Source organism: Cydia splendana, chromosome 12 (genome assembly GCF_910591565.1).
Source record: "Cydia splendana chromosome 12, ilCydSple1.2, whole genome shotgun sequence".
Taxonomy (NCBI): domain Eukaryota; kingdom Metazoa; phylum Arthropoda; class Insecta; order Lepidoptera; family Tortricidae; genus Cydia; species Cydia splendana.
In genome coordinates this window covers 15501577-15520072 of record NC_085971.1, presented here as the reverse complement: position 1 = coordinate 15520072, position 18496 = coordinate 15501577, and the positions used below count along the sequence as shown (strand labels likewise).

The following is an 18496-nucleotide window of genomic DNA, read 5'->3' as shown; positions in this document are numbered from 1 at the left end:
TTATGTATGTAGGTACACTTGTACAGTCGCTATCAGATATAGCGGAGCGGCCAAGGCACTCACAAATATCTGAACATGCCTCTATTGTCAAGGCGCTAGGGGCGTGTTCAGATATTTTTGAGCACCTCGGCCGCTCCGATATATCTGATCGCGACTGTACACTTTAGGGTTGTATAATATACACATACAAAACTGAGGGTCTACCGCAAAAAACTAAATTTCGATTACTGAATAGTATGCAAAAAAGAAAACATCGTGTCCTAGAACAGCAAAGTACAACTTTGATCCCTCCTAACTCCTAAGCCTAACAGGGAAGAAAAGTGCCACTTTGATCCCTCCTAGCGGAGAAGAAAAGGCCCTTTTTCGAATAGGTGTTGTGAAAAGGTTTTTTATACTATTCAGGTCAGGTTTCTCTGCAGCCGACTGTGTAGGTGTAATACATTTACAATGTCTACCGCGGCTTTTTATCTGTCTAGACTTTTTATGCGCTATAAATCCAGATAATAATTCCCATTTGTTTTACCGCTAGATCCCTAAGCTTGTATCCAACCAATAAAAAACATAAGTTTATTGTTATTTGAATTTATACGGCACAAATAAATTACACAATAAACAATAAATCAAAACAGCGTAATAATCAAATACTACCTTACCCGCAGGATAATCGATAAGTGCTTGTATATGAAAAATAAACATAAATACTAGAGAGGTAGGTTTCACAATGTTTCATTGAAACCCATCGAACATACGGGCGAAGCATGTTCACTTAACTCTACAAGTTAAATTATGCGGTGGCCAAATTAATAACTAACCCGTCTCAACATACAAATTTCACCACTACCGTTTGACAGTGGCGACACCGTGACCGGCTTAGATAACTTTGCCTCCCATAACGTGTGTAGTTTTTACACTGTGTTGCAATTTTTTATTGAACGCTTGGAATTTCAGTTTTAATGCCCATGAAATAAAGTTCCTTTTAGTCGATGTAACAGAAATGTAGATCGGAGTTTTTGAAAATTAGTTTTCGTGTAGTAGGTTGTCGTATGTGAATCAACGTACGAGCGTGTAGACAGCGAAAGTGCCGTGCGTACAAAGGGGGATGAGTAGTGCCATATCTTTCCATAGGAATCGCTAGATCTTCATAGGTATTAAGTATACTTACCTATTAGACACTTTTTTTATTTTATGATGTTGGCAGATTTACTGTTAAGATGGTAAATAGAAAGATACTGTACATACAGCCAGTCTGTTGGTAAGCGGTCACCGTAGCCTATATAGGCTTACAACTCCAGGGGGTCACATGCGCGTTGCCGACTGTTTTAATACATACTAAAATACTTAACCCTCCTTTTTTGAAGAACCTCATTGCCATTGCAGTCACTCGAGAATACCTCGGCAGTTGATTTCATTCAACAACTGGAGTGTCAGGACTCAGGACTGTCTGGAGTGTTCGCAGGAGGAACTAAAAGTAATTAATGTAAATCAAAATAATGTTTATTTCGGCTTGTAGATTAATTTTTCACAAAAATTATACAATATCCAATGTCTTTACAAATTACCTCCAATATTATGGCTTGTTCGCAACTGGCAACACCGATCGAGGGAGGCGCTCCCTTCCGTCCGCGATCGAACATCGAACACGGAATACCGGCGCGAGGCAACGGACCGTCCACACGTAGGGCGCGGTCGTACGGGAAATTAAAAAGTAAATAAAATAGTGATGGAGCTCAAAGGAAAGGTCGCTCTGATTACCGGTGCGGCGGCCGGCATAGGATTGGCTTATAGTGAGGAATTGCTGAAACATGGAGCTAAGGTAAGATTTACGTAAAAATATTAAATTTATATTTACGTCGAGATTTTTGATTATATTAACTAAATAATTAAAACATTTTAACACAATCGCGTAGTGTTGGTATGAAGTAGGTATTATTTCGACTTTTAAATAATTCTCTTTAGTTTTTAACGGAAAGAAGTAAGCAAAAGATAGTAAATTGTATTCCGCGCATTTCCTTTACTACGAAGTAATAAAGAGAGTTCAAGGTGAGACTTGAATGGAACTGGAAACAAGCCAAATGCATGTAACACTGCGATTTTATTTTACAAATGTGCATTTTTGGGCACTTTCCTACGATTGCACTTGCCGGTGAGCCGGTACCCTATTTGTATTGATTTTCCCCGCGGTCAGTGGCGTGATTTTAATGCACCAATACTTACCGTAGGGCACATTACTATCTTTACCTGAGTTTTACGAATTTTTAATACTAACTCTAGAAAATTAACTACATGAAAGGTTCTAAACATAATTATCTAGGTAACCGTTAAGAAAATAAAAGTTAGGATAAAAAGCTTAAACAAAGCACTTTCTGTCTTAATTTACAACAACGTAGGTAAAAGGTGCTGTTATTTATGTGTACGAAACAGGAGCTGAGTTTTAAATATTTTAGGTAAATATACCTGTCTCGCTAACGGAAGCGGCACCTAAAAGTAGTGCGATAAGGACAAGGCGAAAAATACTGCGTAAAAATCTCAAAAATCGAGGTTTCGTACTCCTCTGTTTCCTCCTCCAAAACTTAACCAATCGTAACCAAATTTGGAAATCTAAATGATTATGAAATTATCTGTGTCGGACCGTTTTGCTTTTTTGGCTAATTGATATCAGTTTTGAATGCCACGCCTCTCATTGCGGCTAGGGCTTGCAATTCGAATATTCGAATATTCGAATTTGTCGAATATTCGGCCTGTTTTGATATTCGAATATTCGGCCGCTCAGGTTTCGAATATTCGAATATTTTTTATTACTATAAAAAATCTATTTAATCCGCTGCAGTTACAGTTTCTGTGTGTTTTCCGGGTATTTACAGTGAATGGGTAATGGTAGGTACCCAAATACGAAGGAAATAATATTTTTACTGTATTCCTCTCGATAGACTTCGTGAATACAATGAAACCTAACTCAATTTGAAAGAAAACGAAATCAAAAAGTATGTTATTTTTACGGTGCATAAGTTTTAAGTTAAAGGGTCATTCTGTTTATTAAGACTAAACCTTGCCCGCACTTATCGCAATTCTCAAATTTGATCATACCAAACCTGCCCAAGTGCCCAACTAGGTAATCTAACTATGCACCTTTAGCTGACAAATAATCCAGTACTCAACTAACTATTTCCCTTAAATATTCCAATATTATATAATTAAGCCGACCATTAATTAAGGCCTCTGAGTGACTACAAGTTAATTTAAATCAGAAAATAATTACCTACTAAAAAAAATTTCTTACATACCTAGGTTTGGTTTAGATGATTAAAGTTATATTATTTCACTCAACGGCGCATTTATAATAAAAGTTTTATCTAGAAATATTGAATATGTCTTATTTTGGCGTTTTACTTGTTTTTATAAATGTGGGCATCTCATAGTAGGATGATAAAATCTAGTCAATTAAGTGGATTTCTGCAAAATATCATTAGTTTTAGCAATATGTGAAATAAGCTTTTGAATAAAACGATAATAAACCGATTTCTCGTTCTTTTTCTTATTTTTTATAATATTCGAATAATTATTCGAATATTCGAATATGTCGTCAGAAAAAGTCGAATATTCGAATACCTGAAAGTTTCGAATATTTGAAGGGCTCTAGCGCCTTAAAAAACAAAAATATCAAAAAAAGCAAAACGGTCCGACACAGATATTGACAATATTAATCTGTGTTGAAAAAATCATTGCTCTAGCTTCAAAAACCACGGAGGAAAACGAGGAGTACGTTTGTATGGAGAAATGACCACTCCCGTTGGCTCTTAAGTTAGATAAGTTTCGTATCTAGGTTTAAGTGTATCGCAATACAGCAGCAAATAAAATGTCTTCATACTTTTTAAAGGAAATAGGAAAAGTGAAAATTGTTTTCCTTATTCCGTTGTTTTGAAAAGTCTCACCAAGGATACGGACATTAAACAAATGTATTTTTTTATTTTACCAGAGTCGTCATCGGCTACAGATGAGAATGTTACGGAAAATTACCTAAAAAATGAAAGTTTTAGAAAATCATAGAAAAAAAAGTTCGTTACGCATACAATAATGAAAGAAAGAAGTTTCCGAAATTTTCTCATGTGAAAAAATTTGCAGAAAACTTTCCGTAGGCACATGACCTCAAAAAGTAGAATCAAGCACCTTTTTACTACGGGCGCAGGCGTAGTACCGTAGGTTACTTACCTACTACACTTGCTACGCCGTAGCGCGTAGCAAGCACCCTACTACTGTAGCCATGAACATGGTATAATAATATACTCCGCCTGGTACTCCATTCCGAGATTCGCGTATGACCTAACTGACACGCGCCTACGTCATCATGCTGTTTACAGGTTCTCTTAAATAAACTTTGAAATGTGGGAGAATTTTAACCAACGGTGAAAATTATTTTAACGGCATTAATTTTAAGTTATTTATGTAGAAACATAGTAAAATAAAACAAATCTAATGTATTAAATTAAACTTTATTTATCTATACAAGACAAACGTTTAAAAAACTAATTCACAGTTACACATTAATTACCAAGCTTACGACGTGAAAAGTTTGGAAAACACTGCGACTGCTGACACTGAGCGAGAAGGAAATAACAATTAACACGCGTTCGACAAGGATGACGGTCAGGGCATGAAGTTATCTAGATCCGAATTGTCAAATGTCCACAGCGCTATCCTGTGTTGCCAGTAGTATAAACAGAATTACCCGAAAGTCTGAAATTTCTTTCGTGAATCGGAAGATATTGCTAACGAGTAATTAAAAATGACGTGTTATTGTAAAATTTGCGCGACCACAGAACAGAAAACCGCCTGGTGGTATTTCAACTGTCCAATGTGTATTTTATCTCACATTTTGGTTAATGGTGAGACGCACTGACATTGGACCAAGATATTGGACAGATGGAATACCACCCTTGGGTGGCACTAAGGGTGGTACTTAGGGGCTATTCATAAATTACGTCATTCCCGAATTTGCCGGTTGCTCGATCGAAATCTTGACCGGAAGTGAGATATTTGACATTAAAGGTCCCTTTTTTTAGTTTTTCGTAAATAACTCTTAAACGGTGGCGCTGGCGCATAGCAAAAAATGTTCTATTACATAAGTAATCTCCATAAAATTGCCTACAAGAAAGATTCAGTACAATTTTTCGCTAGGATCAATATTCAAAGAGATATTAACGCGAGAAATTTAATTATAATCACTTCTAAGGTCCCTTTTTTTAGTTTTTCGTAAATAACTCATAAACGGTGGCCAATATCAAAAAATATTGTTAAACGATAATAATCTACACAAAATTTTGAACAAAAAAGATTCAGTACACTTTTCGCAGGGATCAATATTTAAAATGATAATAACGAGGGAGAGTTCTAGTATAATAAATTCTAAGTTTCCTTGTTTTTATTTATTCGTTACTAGTTTGAAAAGTATGAGTCATAGCAAAAAAAAATCTTATACATAAATAATAAACATAAAATTTCCTACAAGAAACATGTAGGACACTTTTCGCTAGGATCAATATTTAAAAAGACAAAGCAGCGGGTAAGTTATAAATAATCAATTTTAAAGTCCCTGTTTAGTTTTTTGTAAATAACTCGTAAACGGTGTCCCATAGCAAAATAGGTTTTTAAGAATAAATTATCTACATAAAATTTCCTCCAAAAAATATCTGGAACACTTTTCTCTAGGATCAATATTTAAAGCGATATTAAAGGAAGAAAGTTAATTACAATCAGTTCACAGGTCACTTTTTTTTAGTTTTTCGTAAATAACTCGTAAACGGTGGCCCGTTGCAAAACAATATTATACATAAACATTAAACATAAAATTGTCCACAAAAAAGGTTCTGTACACTTTTTCGCTACGATCAATATTTAAAGAGGTATTAAAGGGGGTAAGTTAATTGTAATCAATTTCCAGGTCCCTATTTTTAGGTTTTCGTAAATGACTCGTAAAATAAACATACAAAATAGTTCTTTACCTATAGAGATGACAGGAAAACCTATTAGAAATATGCAGTCAAGCGTGAGTCGGACCAATTACTTAGTTTTTGAACCGACCCCTACAGGATTTTTAAAGGCAATTCACTCGCGTTTCACATATAAAAAATAACCCTTGCAACGCGAGTGCGACTCGCGCTTGGCCGGTTTGACTTTCTTTCTTTAATATCGTTTCAAATATTGATCCCAGAGAAAAGTGTTCAATATGTTTTTCGTAGAAAATTTTATGCCGATTATTTATTTACAAGAACATTAAGAACTTATTTTGCTATGAGCCTTTTTTACGAGTCATTTACGAAAACCTAAAAATAGGGACCTGGAAATTGATTACAATTAACTTACCCCCTTTAATACCTCTTTAAATATTGATCGTAGCGAAAAAGTGTACAGAACCTTTTTTGTGGACAATTTTATGTTTAATGTTTATGTATAATATTGTTTTGCAACGGGCCACCGTTTACGAGTTATTTAATTAACTTTCTTCCTTTAATATCGCTTTATATATTAATCCTAGAGAAAAGTGTTCGAGATATTTTTTGGAGGAAATTTTATGTAGATAATTTATTCTTAAAAACCTATTTTCCGATGGGACACCGTTTCTTGTAGGAAATTTTATGTTCATTATTTATGTATAAGATTTTTTTTTGCTATGAGTCATACTTTTCAAATTATTAACGAATAAATAAAAACAAGGAAACTTAGAATTTATTATACTAGAACTTTCCCTCTTTATTATCTTTTTAAATATTGATCCCTGCGAAAAGAATACTGAATCTTTTTTGTTCAATATTTTGTGCAGATTATTATCGTTTAACAACATTCTTTGATATTGGCCACCGTTCATGAGTTATTTACGAAAAACTAAAAAAAGGGATCTTAGAAGTGATTATAATTAAATTTCCCGCGTTAATATCTGTTTGAATATTGATCCTAGCGAAAAATTTTACTGAATCTTTCTTGTAGGCAATTTTATGCAGATTACTTATGTAATAGAACATTTTTTGCTATGCGCCACCGTTTAAGAGTAATTTACGAAAAACTAAAAAAAGGGACCTTTAATGTCAAATATCTCACTTCCGGTCAAGATTTCGATCGAGCAACCGGCAAATTCGGATTCAGCGGGGTCTAATTAGGTTAAAAAACCCGGTTGCCAAAAAGTAATATGATTTGCCAGTCGAATCAAGAAGGAGAGCGATTTTGAATTTTTATGTCTAGCTAGTCTAATCGTCGTCATCCAGTACTGACGACGCAGTTACTAAAATAAGTAAGGTGTGTGTAAAGCGTTGTAGTTGAGGTATAGTACTTGTAGCCACGACAAGCTGCATTCAGCGTCAGCCTTCGAAAATGAAGTTTGCCATTGATTTGGGCTTATTTTCAGTAGTCTTAGTGCATCTCGTACTTATTTGTAAATTGGTGCAATGCACTGACACTTCGAGTTAAGTTTAGTTGAGATTGATTGAAAGTTTGAAAATACTCTACAGTCCCCGGCTCATTCGTACCCCTCTTGCAGGTGTCACTATGCGACATAGACTCCGACATCGGCGAGCAGGTCTCCGATGAACTGGGCGCGAAGTATGGACGTAAGAACGTGCTGTTCTGCCAGTGCGATGTCACCGACTACCCGCAGTACGAAGGTATGTATCGTTACCAATACCAACCATCTTTCACACAGTTATTCAGTATTAGGTCCTGGATCGCGCTTAATAAACTCGCACTTGACACTAATCCATGGGTAAAAAGGCCCTTATCGTCGGCTGAAGTCGCAAACCTCTCGTAACTCCTCCGAGGAGTTAAGAGGTTCGCGACTTTAGGTATTTTCGGCTAAGGTAGCAAATCCCTAATTTCATTGAATTGGATTTACGAGGTTTGCGACTTTGACTGATGCCTATCGTTAGTAAGGTAAAAGCACCAATGATCGACGCTGCACCAATGTTCGACATGGCACTTATGTCAAAGTAATAATATAGTTTAAGTTTGAACAACGATTTTTTTTTTCTTTATTCAAAATAAATTCCTGTCACTTTGACCTAAAGTACTTATGTCGAACACTGGCTAAAAGTATCGATCATTGGTGGTTTTCCCTTAGGTTAGGTATTAGGTAACATCAATCTTAATCAATTTGCCAAGTGAATGCCAATTAACCACAGGGTTCCATGACACCGAGCTATAACTTCATGTTTAGAAACCTGTCGGGGAAAAACATGCCATGAAGTGACTCAATAGAAGCCATGCTATTTTTACAACAGATTGAAATTTGATCGGCATCTGCTTTTAACGCAAGGAATTTAATTAAAGCTTGGCTTCCGAGATATCCGTGTCGCCTCCCATATAACCATTCCAGTCGCAGAATCACAAAGTGGTAACTAAATGTCAGATGTGTCGTAACAGAGTCCACACAATGTGTCTAGAATTGTTTCGAAACAAAGTGTCGTCGCCGTGTCTACACTTTTCCGTAACAAGGTGTCGACACATTTGTGTGCACTTTGCGTGCGGTTTGCGACTAAATCTGACAGCAAATTTGTGACAGCAAATGTCAATATAAAATACCTCTTGAAAACCAAGGTTTGTCAAACTACTATTAGTGTCTCGTGTGCTCGTAATTCTAGTAAGTCATCATGGGCAATGCAAATGATAATAATCGACCGAAACCATATAAACACCCAACACCCGTCAACCTTTTACAGAAAAGTTTTTAAAGAAATTCAATAAGCTACTTAGGTCAGGCAACGAATGCTCCAAAAGTTGTAGAGGGAAATGCTCGGAACACAATTTTTGACTCCGTAACTCGGTTTGACAAGTTAGGAGGTGAACATATCAAAAGTCCCCGGCCGTAGCCCTTGAGCGGGGGGGAGAGAGGGGGCTTTGAAGGTCCCATTTTCCCGTTTTTCGATTATATTTCGGAAACTATGCATCTCAGCGACATGGCCACTTATACAAAATGAAAGTTAATTTAATTTGTTACAAGTTTATTCCGTCAATTTTTTCGATATGTTGAATAGTTTTTGAGATATCCGCTCTTGAAAGTTTATTTAGGGCTCTCAATTTTATCTTGATATATCTATATCAGTGAAGGTGCTAGGCCGTGTTTGGTATCGTTTTCGTATAAATCTGGGGTGCTGAATCCATTTAAGATATCACATTGACACCATTCCACAAAATAAAAATAAATCTTTTTAGGCTTCCGTACCTCAAAAGGAAAAACGGAACTCTTATAGGATCACTCGTGCGTCTGTATGTATGTCCGTCTGAATACACAAAATAGTTCTTTACCTATAGATGACAGGAAAACCTATTAGAAATGTGCAGTCAAGCGCGAGTCGGACTTAATGTACGGAACCCTTAATACGCGAGTCCGACTCGCACTTGGCCGGTTTTTTTGAAACTCTTCTTGACGCTTAACCGCTGAACCGATTTCGTTGAAATTTGGTATAGAAATAGTTTGCGTCCCTTAACAGGACATAGGATAGATCTTATAACCAAAATCATCTTTTGAAGGTGTGAAAAGTGGCGTGGAAATTTGTACGGGAAATCAATAACCGCTGAACCGATTTATATGAAATTTGGGATGGTCTACATCTTTGATTTAGTTAAAAATGATGAAAAAACATGACTTCAAACCTAAACTTAAACAGTATTAACTTCAAGAAGTCAATTCTGAATTCCCCCCTACACCTCATTTCACACCTTTAAAGGATGATTTTTGAGATAACTTATTATATCCTGTCTCGGGACTCAAAATATATGTGTACCAAATTTAAATTAAAACTGTTCAGCAGTTTAAGCGTGAAGAGGAGTTTAAAAGAAAGTATTTTAATAAGTTTATATGTTTTTACTTCGGAATGGTGTCAATGTGATACCTTAACTAAATTTGGTACTGCGAATTTATACGAAAACGATACCAAACATGGCCTCGTAGCTTTACTGTTGTAGAAGTCAAAATAAAATTGAGAGCCCTAAATTCTTATTACTTGGCCAAACTTGTGTAGAAGGAAAAGGTAAAATAAAAGTCTTCGGCAGGAATATAAGACACAAATATATTTTTTTTTTTGCGTTACTATTTCATTCATCAAATATAAACATACCTTGATTATACTATTCTAGTGAGATCCTCATAGATAAACAGAAACATTTACTTAAAAAATTACAAGGTCGAAATGTCACGGAACTTGTGAGAGTAATACGTGAAAAATAAAAACTTTTATGACAAAAAAAATCTGGACACAATTTAAGAATCACCCAATTGCGTCGAGGAATCATCTGTATTTTTGCTTGTTTCATTACCTCCTCGCTTCTTTTTTGTCCTTTGTATTCTGTAGCAATTTGTTAGATCTGAAAATAAAGATAACTTGCGTCGTCACGGATGTCGATTTATAGGTTTTAGGGAGTGCAGAATTCGAAAACGATGATCATTTTATAATCCAAGATGGCGGCTACGTATTTTGTCATAAAAGTGGAATCCAAAATAGTCATCATTTTCGAAATCTGCGCCCCCTAAAACCTATAAAACGACATCCATGACGACTTTTATGACATAGTGCATGGCCGCCATCTTGGAATCCAAAATGGTCATCATTTTCGAAATCTGCGCCCCTAAAACCTATAAAACGACACCCATGACGACTTTTATGGCATAGTGCATGGCCGCCATTTTGGATTCCAAAATGGTCATAATTTTCAAAATTGGGGCCCCCTAAAACGTATAAAACGACATCCATGACGACTTTTATGACACAGTGCATGGCCGCCATTTCGGATTCCAAAATGGTCATTATTTTCGAAATCGGCACTCCCTAAAACCTATATATCGACACCCATTTCGACTTTTATGACAAAGTGTTTTGCTACCATCTGCATGCAAGACATTTCTATTATGTTTACGTACAAAAATGGCCCCCTGTCAACTTTCATTCGAGATTTAATCGATAATTTATTCGATTAATATTCAGATTAAATCAATTTCAATCTATGTTAGGTCGACTAAACTAATCGCGATTAAAATTTGAGAATTAACTTTTTTTATGTCATTAATTAGTCGAATAAACAGTTAATCGATTAATGCCCATCTCTGACCACGGCATTTTTACACTTTGAGAATATCTGAAAACAAATCAACACAAGGAGCCATTTTGCAAATCCAGTAACTTTGTTATTACTTTTGACAGCGCGTGTCATGTGTCAACACAGAGTCGACACAAAGTCGAAACATTGCAACTACTTTGTGACTGCAATATTTCTCAGCCTTAAACCATATTTATACATCATAATTAACAAGTTTCGTAGTATGTAAAGCGTTATTTCTGTTATTTAAGTATAGTATACGCATCGAAGTACTAAAAATGCTTCAAATAATATAGTTATGAACACAGGCACTGAGAAGTAAACAATTTCATTTCCGGCTAAACTAAAACAATGTGGTGGCGCGTTGATTATATTACACTTAGTTTATCAAATCACTCGAGCAGTTTAATTCCCCATAATAATTTAAGTCCTATTGTAATATAAATGCAAACAATATATAATTACGTCTTGTAATCCGTTTTAGAGATGGCGTATTAATGTCACTTATTTTTATTTAAGTATTTTTCCATCTGACAGTTTCCATTTGACAGGAACAAAATGAACGAATGAACGAATGATTTTGGCATAAAGTAGTCGCAAACCCGAAACAATGTGTGCACACGGCGACCACACTTTATGTCACTTTGTGTCATGTGTCGACCCTTCCCCATTTCTGGTAACTGTGTCGACACGGCGACGACTCTGCGACTGGAATTGTGACCGAAACAGACGGTGTCGACACAAGATGTGTCAACACCGCGTCGTAACGGCGACTGGAAATGGTTGTATGGGCTGTAAATTGAATTCAAAACCCTGAATAGAACGTACGTGTACTAGTACTAGTAAAGATAGGTATTACTGTCAGCATCAAAAGAAACGGATCAGACTTACACCACAGAATAACTAATAGTACTACCGTCTTACACGTCAAAAGTATCTCTGATAGCATAACAAAATGATACAACTCCCTAGTATGTTGAACAATTACTTAGCATACTGACTGTGAAAGTTACTTTAGGACGCGAACCGTAGAGATGGAAGGAAGGAAATATCTGTATTCGGAAAATATTTCCCGGATGGCAGAATATGTACTTTTGGAGCGTTGTTTCATTCGCGCACTATTGATACTTACTGTACATACGTTCTACGTGGTTCTTCTTAAGTACTTACAATAATAGTATAACCTGTCGTATACATTTAAACAAAATACTTACACTTCCTTTACCAGTTCTAACGAATTTCTATTAGCGTCGCATGTGTGCTATTTCCGTGTCTGTAGCGACAGTTTTAAACCCCAAACATACGGGACTAATTGATTGCATGGGGTTTAACTATGTTGTTTATAGCTTCCGAATAATCACATGGTGGAATTTTTAGAGCACGATTTGATTAATAGCCGAGTCTAAAGAAATACTGAACACTCTAATGTTGTTTATTACAGGGAGATTTTGTATTATCTGACCATATTCATTAGATACTCACTAATATACTCAGAGATAATATGAATAAATGTGTAATATTGTGTAGGTAGGTCATATCATCTTTTCTTCTTCTCAGTCGGGTACTCCGGATACTCTTGTCCAAAGAATCTCATGTCAGAGCAGTCGTGGTCATTGAGGTCGTATAGTACTGCCTTTATCGTTGTTTCCCGCCATGTACATATTTTACTAATTTTACTATGTGATCAATCCCGTCCGTAGGCGTTAAGGCCCCAGTACACAATGGGCCATCGCCGGCCATTCCAAGGGACGCATTTATGCGTTAGAGGGAGCAAGTGATATTGCTATCTCATTCTACCGCATGGCTGCGTCCCTTGGAGTGGCCGGCAATGGCCCATTGTGTACTGGGGTCTTTAGGTGTTTGAGTCAGGGATGTTGCGGATGCAGATTTTTTGACATCCGCGGATGCGGATGCGGATATTTAAAGCCTCACATCCGCGGATGTGAGGCTTTAAATATCCTTTATCCTTAGCCTTTAAATGTCAACATTTGGTACTTAAAAAACGTCAAACATTACATTTTTAGCATTTTTTATTTAAAAAAAACAACGGGTTGCACTCCGGGAGTGCCGACAGAAGTGAAAACTCAATAACTAGTCCAAAATGTTTGCAGCACTATGTATAATTGACCCATCCTCCTTTCTATTGAAAAACTTTAGTTCCGAAATTGCTGGCCAGTGAACTTAAATTTGTAGCGTTAATTGTTTAAAATTCGAATAGAAATTGTAAAGTTACCTTGCAGACCTCGCATCTAAATATATTTGGTCATGATATTTTGAGTTTTATTCACCAGTACTAGAGTTCACTTTTATTAGCGATTTCATCAAGATGAGACTTTATTGAATTATATTGGAGTGATATAAAGTTAGAATGTAACTGTGAGATCCTCGTATTTCAGCCCGTACAAGATTAGAACGTTGAGCTTTATTGCTTAATATAAAAGTCCAGTTTTAAATAATTGACCTGATTATGATACGTTATGACTAAAGTTCTTTGGTGAATAACATTGTCCGGCACACATGACATAAGTCACGCAAGCGCCCTGCACCGCCTACATGAAACAGCAGGCTCAGGCATACATTTTCGCCGTGCGGTAGAAAGAGAGGAGAGACGCCTTACGCGTTACGCTGTCCCGAGTTTGTAATTTTTTCCCCACCTCAAAAAGTGCTCAGCGCCGCTAAAGAAGTTTTCACTTCAAAAAAACGAAACGTTATTAGTATTTGAGCAAGAATATAGGTGCGTTTTATTAGGGTTCCGTACCCAAAGGGTAAAACGGGACCCTATTACTAAGACTTCGCCGTCCTTCCGTCCGTCCATCCGTCCGTCCGTCCGTCTGTCACCAGGCTGTATCTCACGAACCGTGATAGCTAGACAGTTGAAATTTTCACAGATGATGTATTTCTGTTGCCGCTATAACAAAAAATACTAAAAACAGAATAAAATAAAGATTTAAATGGGGCTCCCATACAACAAACGTGATTTTTGACCAAAGTTAAGCAACGTCGGGAGTGATCAGTACTTGGATGGGTGACCGTTTTTTTTTTGCTTTTTTTTTGTTTCTTTTTTGTTTTTTTTTTGTATGGTACGGAACCCTTCGTGCGCGAGTCCGACTCGCACTTGCCCGATTTTTTTAATATACAGTAACTTGTCTGACTTTTCGGGATCTAGACGATTTCGTTATATATAATGACGAAATTACCTAGCACTTACGCCTCCGGCGCCGCCGCTAATACGTTCCTCTGTTATCGACTACAGGCCTATTCGGATTTCGAGATAATCACAAGATCTTGAGACGATTTAGAGATCAACTAGATCTACATTAGATATCGACTAGATGTGACTTGGATATCTAAGTCATAACTTGTCGAAATCGTTCAAGAGGACCACCAGAGTCGCGGAAACGTCTAATTTTACATATCTATCTTACAAATATCTTTAAATTATCCGTATCGTAACTTGAGACCTCTTCTAGTAGAAATCTAATTCATTTTCCGAATCGAGCTGTTAGTCGACATCCGCATCATGCAGATGCTCCGCATCGATTTCATGCGGATGCGGATGTTGAAAATAATGCGGATGTTCCGCGGATGCGGATGCGGCTGCGAATATTCGCAACATCCCTGGTTTGAGTTTGATTCCGCAACGGGAAATAGGTACTTATAAAAAATATAAATAAATATTGGCAACTTATTTTTGTTGACAGAGGCTTTCGAGATGACGATTAAAGTGTTCAACCGGCTGGACATCGTGATCAACAACGCTGGAGTCATGAACGACCGGTTTTGGGAGCTGGAGGTCGACGTCAACTTGGTACGTTGAAAATTAGACCATACGCCGAAGTAGATAAGGTCGGGACTGGGGTGACACAGCTATGAACCTGTACCTACTTAATTTTCACTCACTTACGCTAAATAAAAAATGTTCCCAGAACGGCGTCATTCGCGGTACTTTACTGGCGTACCGGTTTATGGGCAAGGACCGCGGCGGACAGGGCGGTACCATCGTGAACACGGCTTCCACTGCATTTACAAGGCCCCAAGTATCTACCCCCATTTATACAGCCACCAACTATGCCGTCGTGGGACTCACGAGGGCTTACGGAGTAAGTAGCTTATCTAGTTTTGATTACCAACACGTATGTTTAGGATGACAAGTCATAATGGGCAAGGGCAGGGTGGTATAGGGCTGTCCGCTATTCTAAGATCAAGTACGCTACGCCATAGTAATACTATGGCGAACTTTAATCTTATAGATCGTAGGTATAAGACAGGCTGTACAGTCGACGTCAAATATATGTTTACATTTTTCGAATTATTACAAAAGAGTTCCGATGTGTCGGAAGCCGGTGTTGCTCGAAGCAAAGGAGTAAGGTGCAAAAGTGTAAACATATTTTTGACGTCGACTGAACCATCATGGACCCGGCTTCACCCCATTCACACGGCACCAAAAAATCATGCAACTTGAAAGAGACTCGACCTCGCGACTGGATACCATCCGGCCGCTTTACCAATGGCTTTGAGACTTGCCCGTTTGTGGCGAATATTTCCACCATAGGTGTACTTATCCCCTTTTTTCATAAAACTTTAGTTAAATTATGTTTTATCCCTTTCTCACAAATACATAAGTCAAAATGACACATAAGGACAAACGATTATTAGCTAATTGAGGTTTGTAGCGCGTTTATGAGGGGGTTAGTTATTTGCTTCGCCTTTGGAGCAAGTACGAGTCTCACACAAGGGCTGTGTATTATCCTAATCTTTATTTAAAAATTGTGACATTGTTAGCAGACAGCGAAACTAATCATGTATGATACCATATTTCAGGACCAGTATCACGTAGGACTGACAGGCGTTAGGAGTCTCGTGTTATGCCCGGGGCTCACAGACACGGGCCTGGTCAAGGAAATACGCAAACAGCTCATGTCTTCCGAGTACGAGGCAGCTTGGCAGCGTGACAACGCCAACGCCAAGACGCAAAGGTAGGCAACGTGTGCTTGGTAGACTCGCAAGTTGGCAACTGTCAAAGGTTGTGTAGATGGCGCCAGCATAGGTTTAACTGTCTCTAGTTTTGGTTTATGGGATTTGGCTTAGAGCACGGCCACACTAGCGATTTGCGAGCGAGCTGGAAGCTAGGCGAGCGCGCAACGATCTCGCCGCGAGCACACAACGACTTCGCTCCATTCCAGTATGACAGTACGCAGCGAAATCGCTAGTGTGGCCGCGCTCTTAAAAAATCCAAAAAAAGACAAGAATTTGACACTTCGTAGGATTGACAGGTAAAACCTAATTATGCTAGCGCCATCTGTAAAATACTTCGACTGGCCACCCCATTGTCTTCAGATTTTATATGAAGCAGCTTGACAACGCCAACACACATGAAGGTAGTAGGTTTACCCACCGACTAGGGGTTAGGGCTTGTCCGCGTCCCTTTAACCCTTTTCCTGGCCGCACCAAACTAAGGTTGAAATTCTATTGGCGAGTATGTGGTCGCTAGGTGCACTATGCCTGGAAAAGGGTTAAATCGCAGAGGAATTTGTTTAAATACATCGATAAGCTCTGTGTTACAGTCATAAGGTTTCTTTTCGTATGTCAGTCTAAAACTCCGGACGGACCTTCAAAAAGTTACTTTTTGACCCAAATGTATAGTGAAATGAAATGTCTCAAAACTACTTTCCAAGCGGCTGGCTACATTGGCAAAGAACGGTGTATACCCATTCATATGAATCATTCCCGTTTGTCCCTGACTGGCGGCGGTCACGTGGCATGGGGACAAATAAGAATACACACCGTACAAATAGTAATTTCTTTCCATTTTGTTACAGCTCAGAGCACGTAGGACGAGCTCTAGTGGAGATACTCACCAAAGGCCAGAGCGGCTCCGTGTGGATCGTGGAGAACGGCCAACCCGCACGGGAGTGGCGTGGCTAAACTACATACACTCGACAACCTTCCAGTATGTACTGCGAGCACTGCGCGCAATGATATATTCGGACTTACGGAGCACAATATGGATTCAAGAGCTTTCGCATGACGATTACTGTTTAGAAAGACTGGAGAATTGCGTGTATGACTCATTTAATTGTGCACAAATAAGCGCCGCACCATTCCACTACCCCAGGGTTAATCGGTTAAACCTGGAGATACCGGTACAATTTGACACACGGTTAACCGCGTAACCCCGGGTTAGCGGGATGGTGCAAGTGGCCCTAAGAGAACCGATATGCGAATGGTCCGAAACTATGTCATTAAAACGCACACATTCTTAAAAGTCGCGACACCGCTCTGTAACTGCCACCAATTCGCACGTCGCTCCGATGTTTGAGCGAGACAACGGTATGCGCGTATTATATCGACATCCCGCTCGCACGTCGCTCCGCAATCGGATGCAGTGTGCCACGCGCCTAAGCGATATAGTGATGTCACAACTCTTTTATTCTGATACCGATGGTTCGGAGAAAAGCCAAAGTATTTCTAGTCCAATAATACTTTTTCGATCACCTTATTTTATGAGGAAGCGCAAGATATTTATCAAGCTTTACCTGAGAATGTATGGGCATTTTTGAAAGATACTCTCATATAATATAAGTATACTAAGATATTTCGAATGACTGTTTTGAGTGGGTGATCCTATCCATCCTATTTAAATAATAGTGTTTTTCTTTTGTATAATCGACCGATGGTCTCTTGACATTATATTATACTGTTTCCGGTCTTTGGCTCAATGAATAGACTCAACATAAATCTGCCAAAAAAATATATATTTACGTCTTAAGTTTGGCGTAATTAAAAAAAATAGAATTACCAATTTCCTTTTCATATCTCATATCTTTTCTAAACATTCTACTTTACGATTTTTTAAAGAGCATTTTAACACCGATGTATTTGAGTGATTGTGTTTTATACTTCTGATGCTTATGGATTTACTTATGACTACGTATAATCTCCACGAAGTAACAATATGAATACGTGATGTGGTTGTGTAAATATTCAGTTCTTTAGTATTAGAAGTGTTTTAGTAAGAAGCTGCATTTATATTTTATAAAATATATTTTACAAACATATAGATAAGTAGGCTAAGAATAATGTTAGACAATGTATCGTGTACCTATACTTGGAAATTGTCTGTATACTTAAGGCCCTGTATAATAAGATAAGTATGTATTATAAGCACATACTTTGTTATTGGCTTGTGTATGTTACGATGTCAGACATTTTGTTGACGTGCAAGTGTTACAGTTAATTCATTTCACAAAGACGAATATTTTTTTATTATTGACATTAGTCTAATTTCGGTTATCTTTCGTGAGATGAAATATCTATAACAATTACCATGGAATTCGATATTATTTGTAAATTCTCAACAGTTTTTTTACAAGTTGGTTGCTGAGATTTTTTGATTTGCAATAAAAGAGAAAAGGTACAATTA

At 37.6% G+C, this 18496-nt stretch overlaps 1 protein-coding gene across 1 annotated transcript; it reads left to right on the top strand.

Annotated features, from left to right (window-relative positions):
* Positions 1-1595: 1595 nt before the first annotated feature.
* Positions 1596-18493, top strand: LOC134795710 (15-hydroxyprostaglandin dehydrogenase [NAD(+)]-like). The gene is made up of 6 exons (XM_063767652.1): positions 1596-1813; positions 7526-7649; positions 14775-14881; positions 15000-15173; positions 15895-16049; positions 16893-18493. Exons 1-6 carry the CDS (start codon positions 1721-1723, stop codon positions 16996-16998), a joined length of 759 nt encoding a protein of 252 aa, XP_063623722.1. The 5' UTR covers positions 1596-1720; the 3' UTR covers positions 16999-18493.
* The last annotated feature ends 3 nt before the right edge of the window (positions 18494-18496 follow it).

Bases quoted from the DNA above. Each gene is read 5' to 3' on its own strand.
- LOC134795710 (XM_063767652.1), top strand. From the start codon at position 1,721: ATGGAGCTCAAAGGAAAGGTCGCTCTGATTACCGGTGCGGCGGCCGGC. The intron at 7,650-14,774 runs GTATGTATCGTT...TTTTGTTGACAG, and splicing joins CGACTACCCGCAGTACGAAG to AGGCTTTCGAGATGACGATT. The intron at 14,882-14,999 runs GTACGTTGAAAA...AAATGTTCCCAG, and splicing joins TGGAGGTCGACGTCAACTTG to AACGGCGTCATTCGCGGTAC.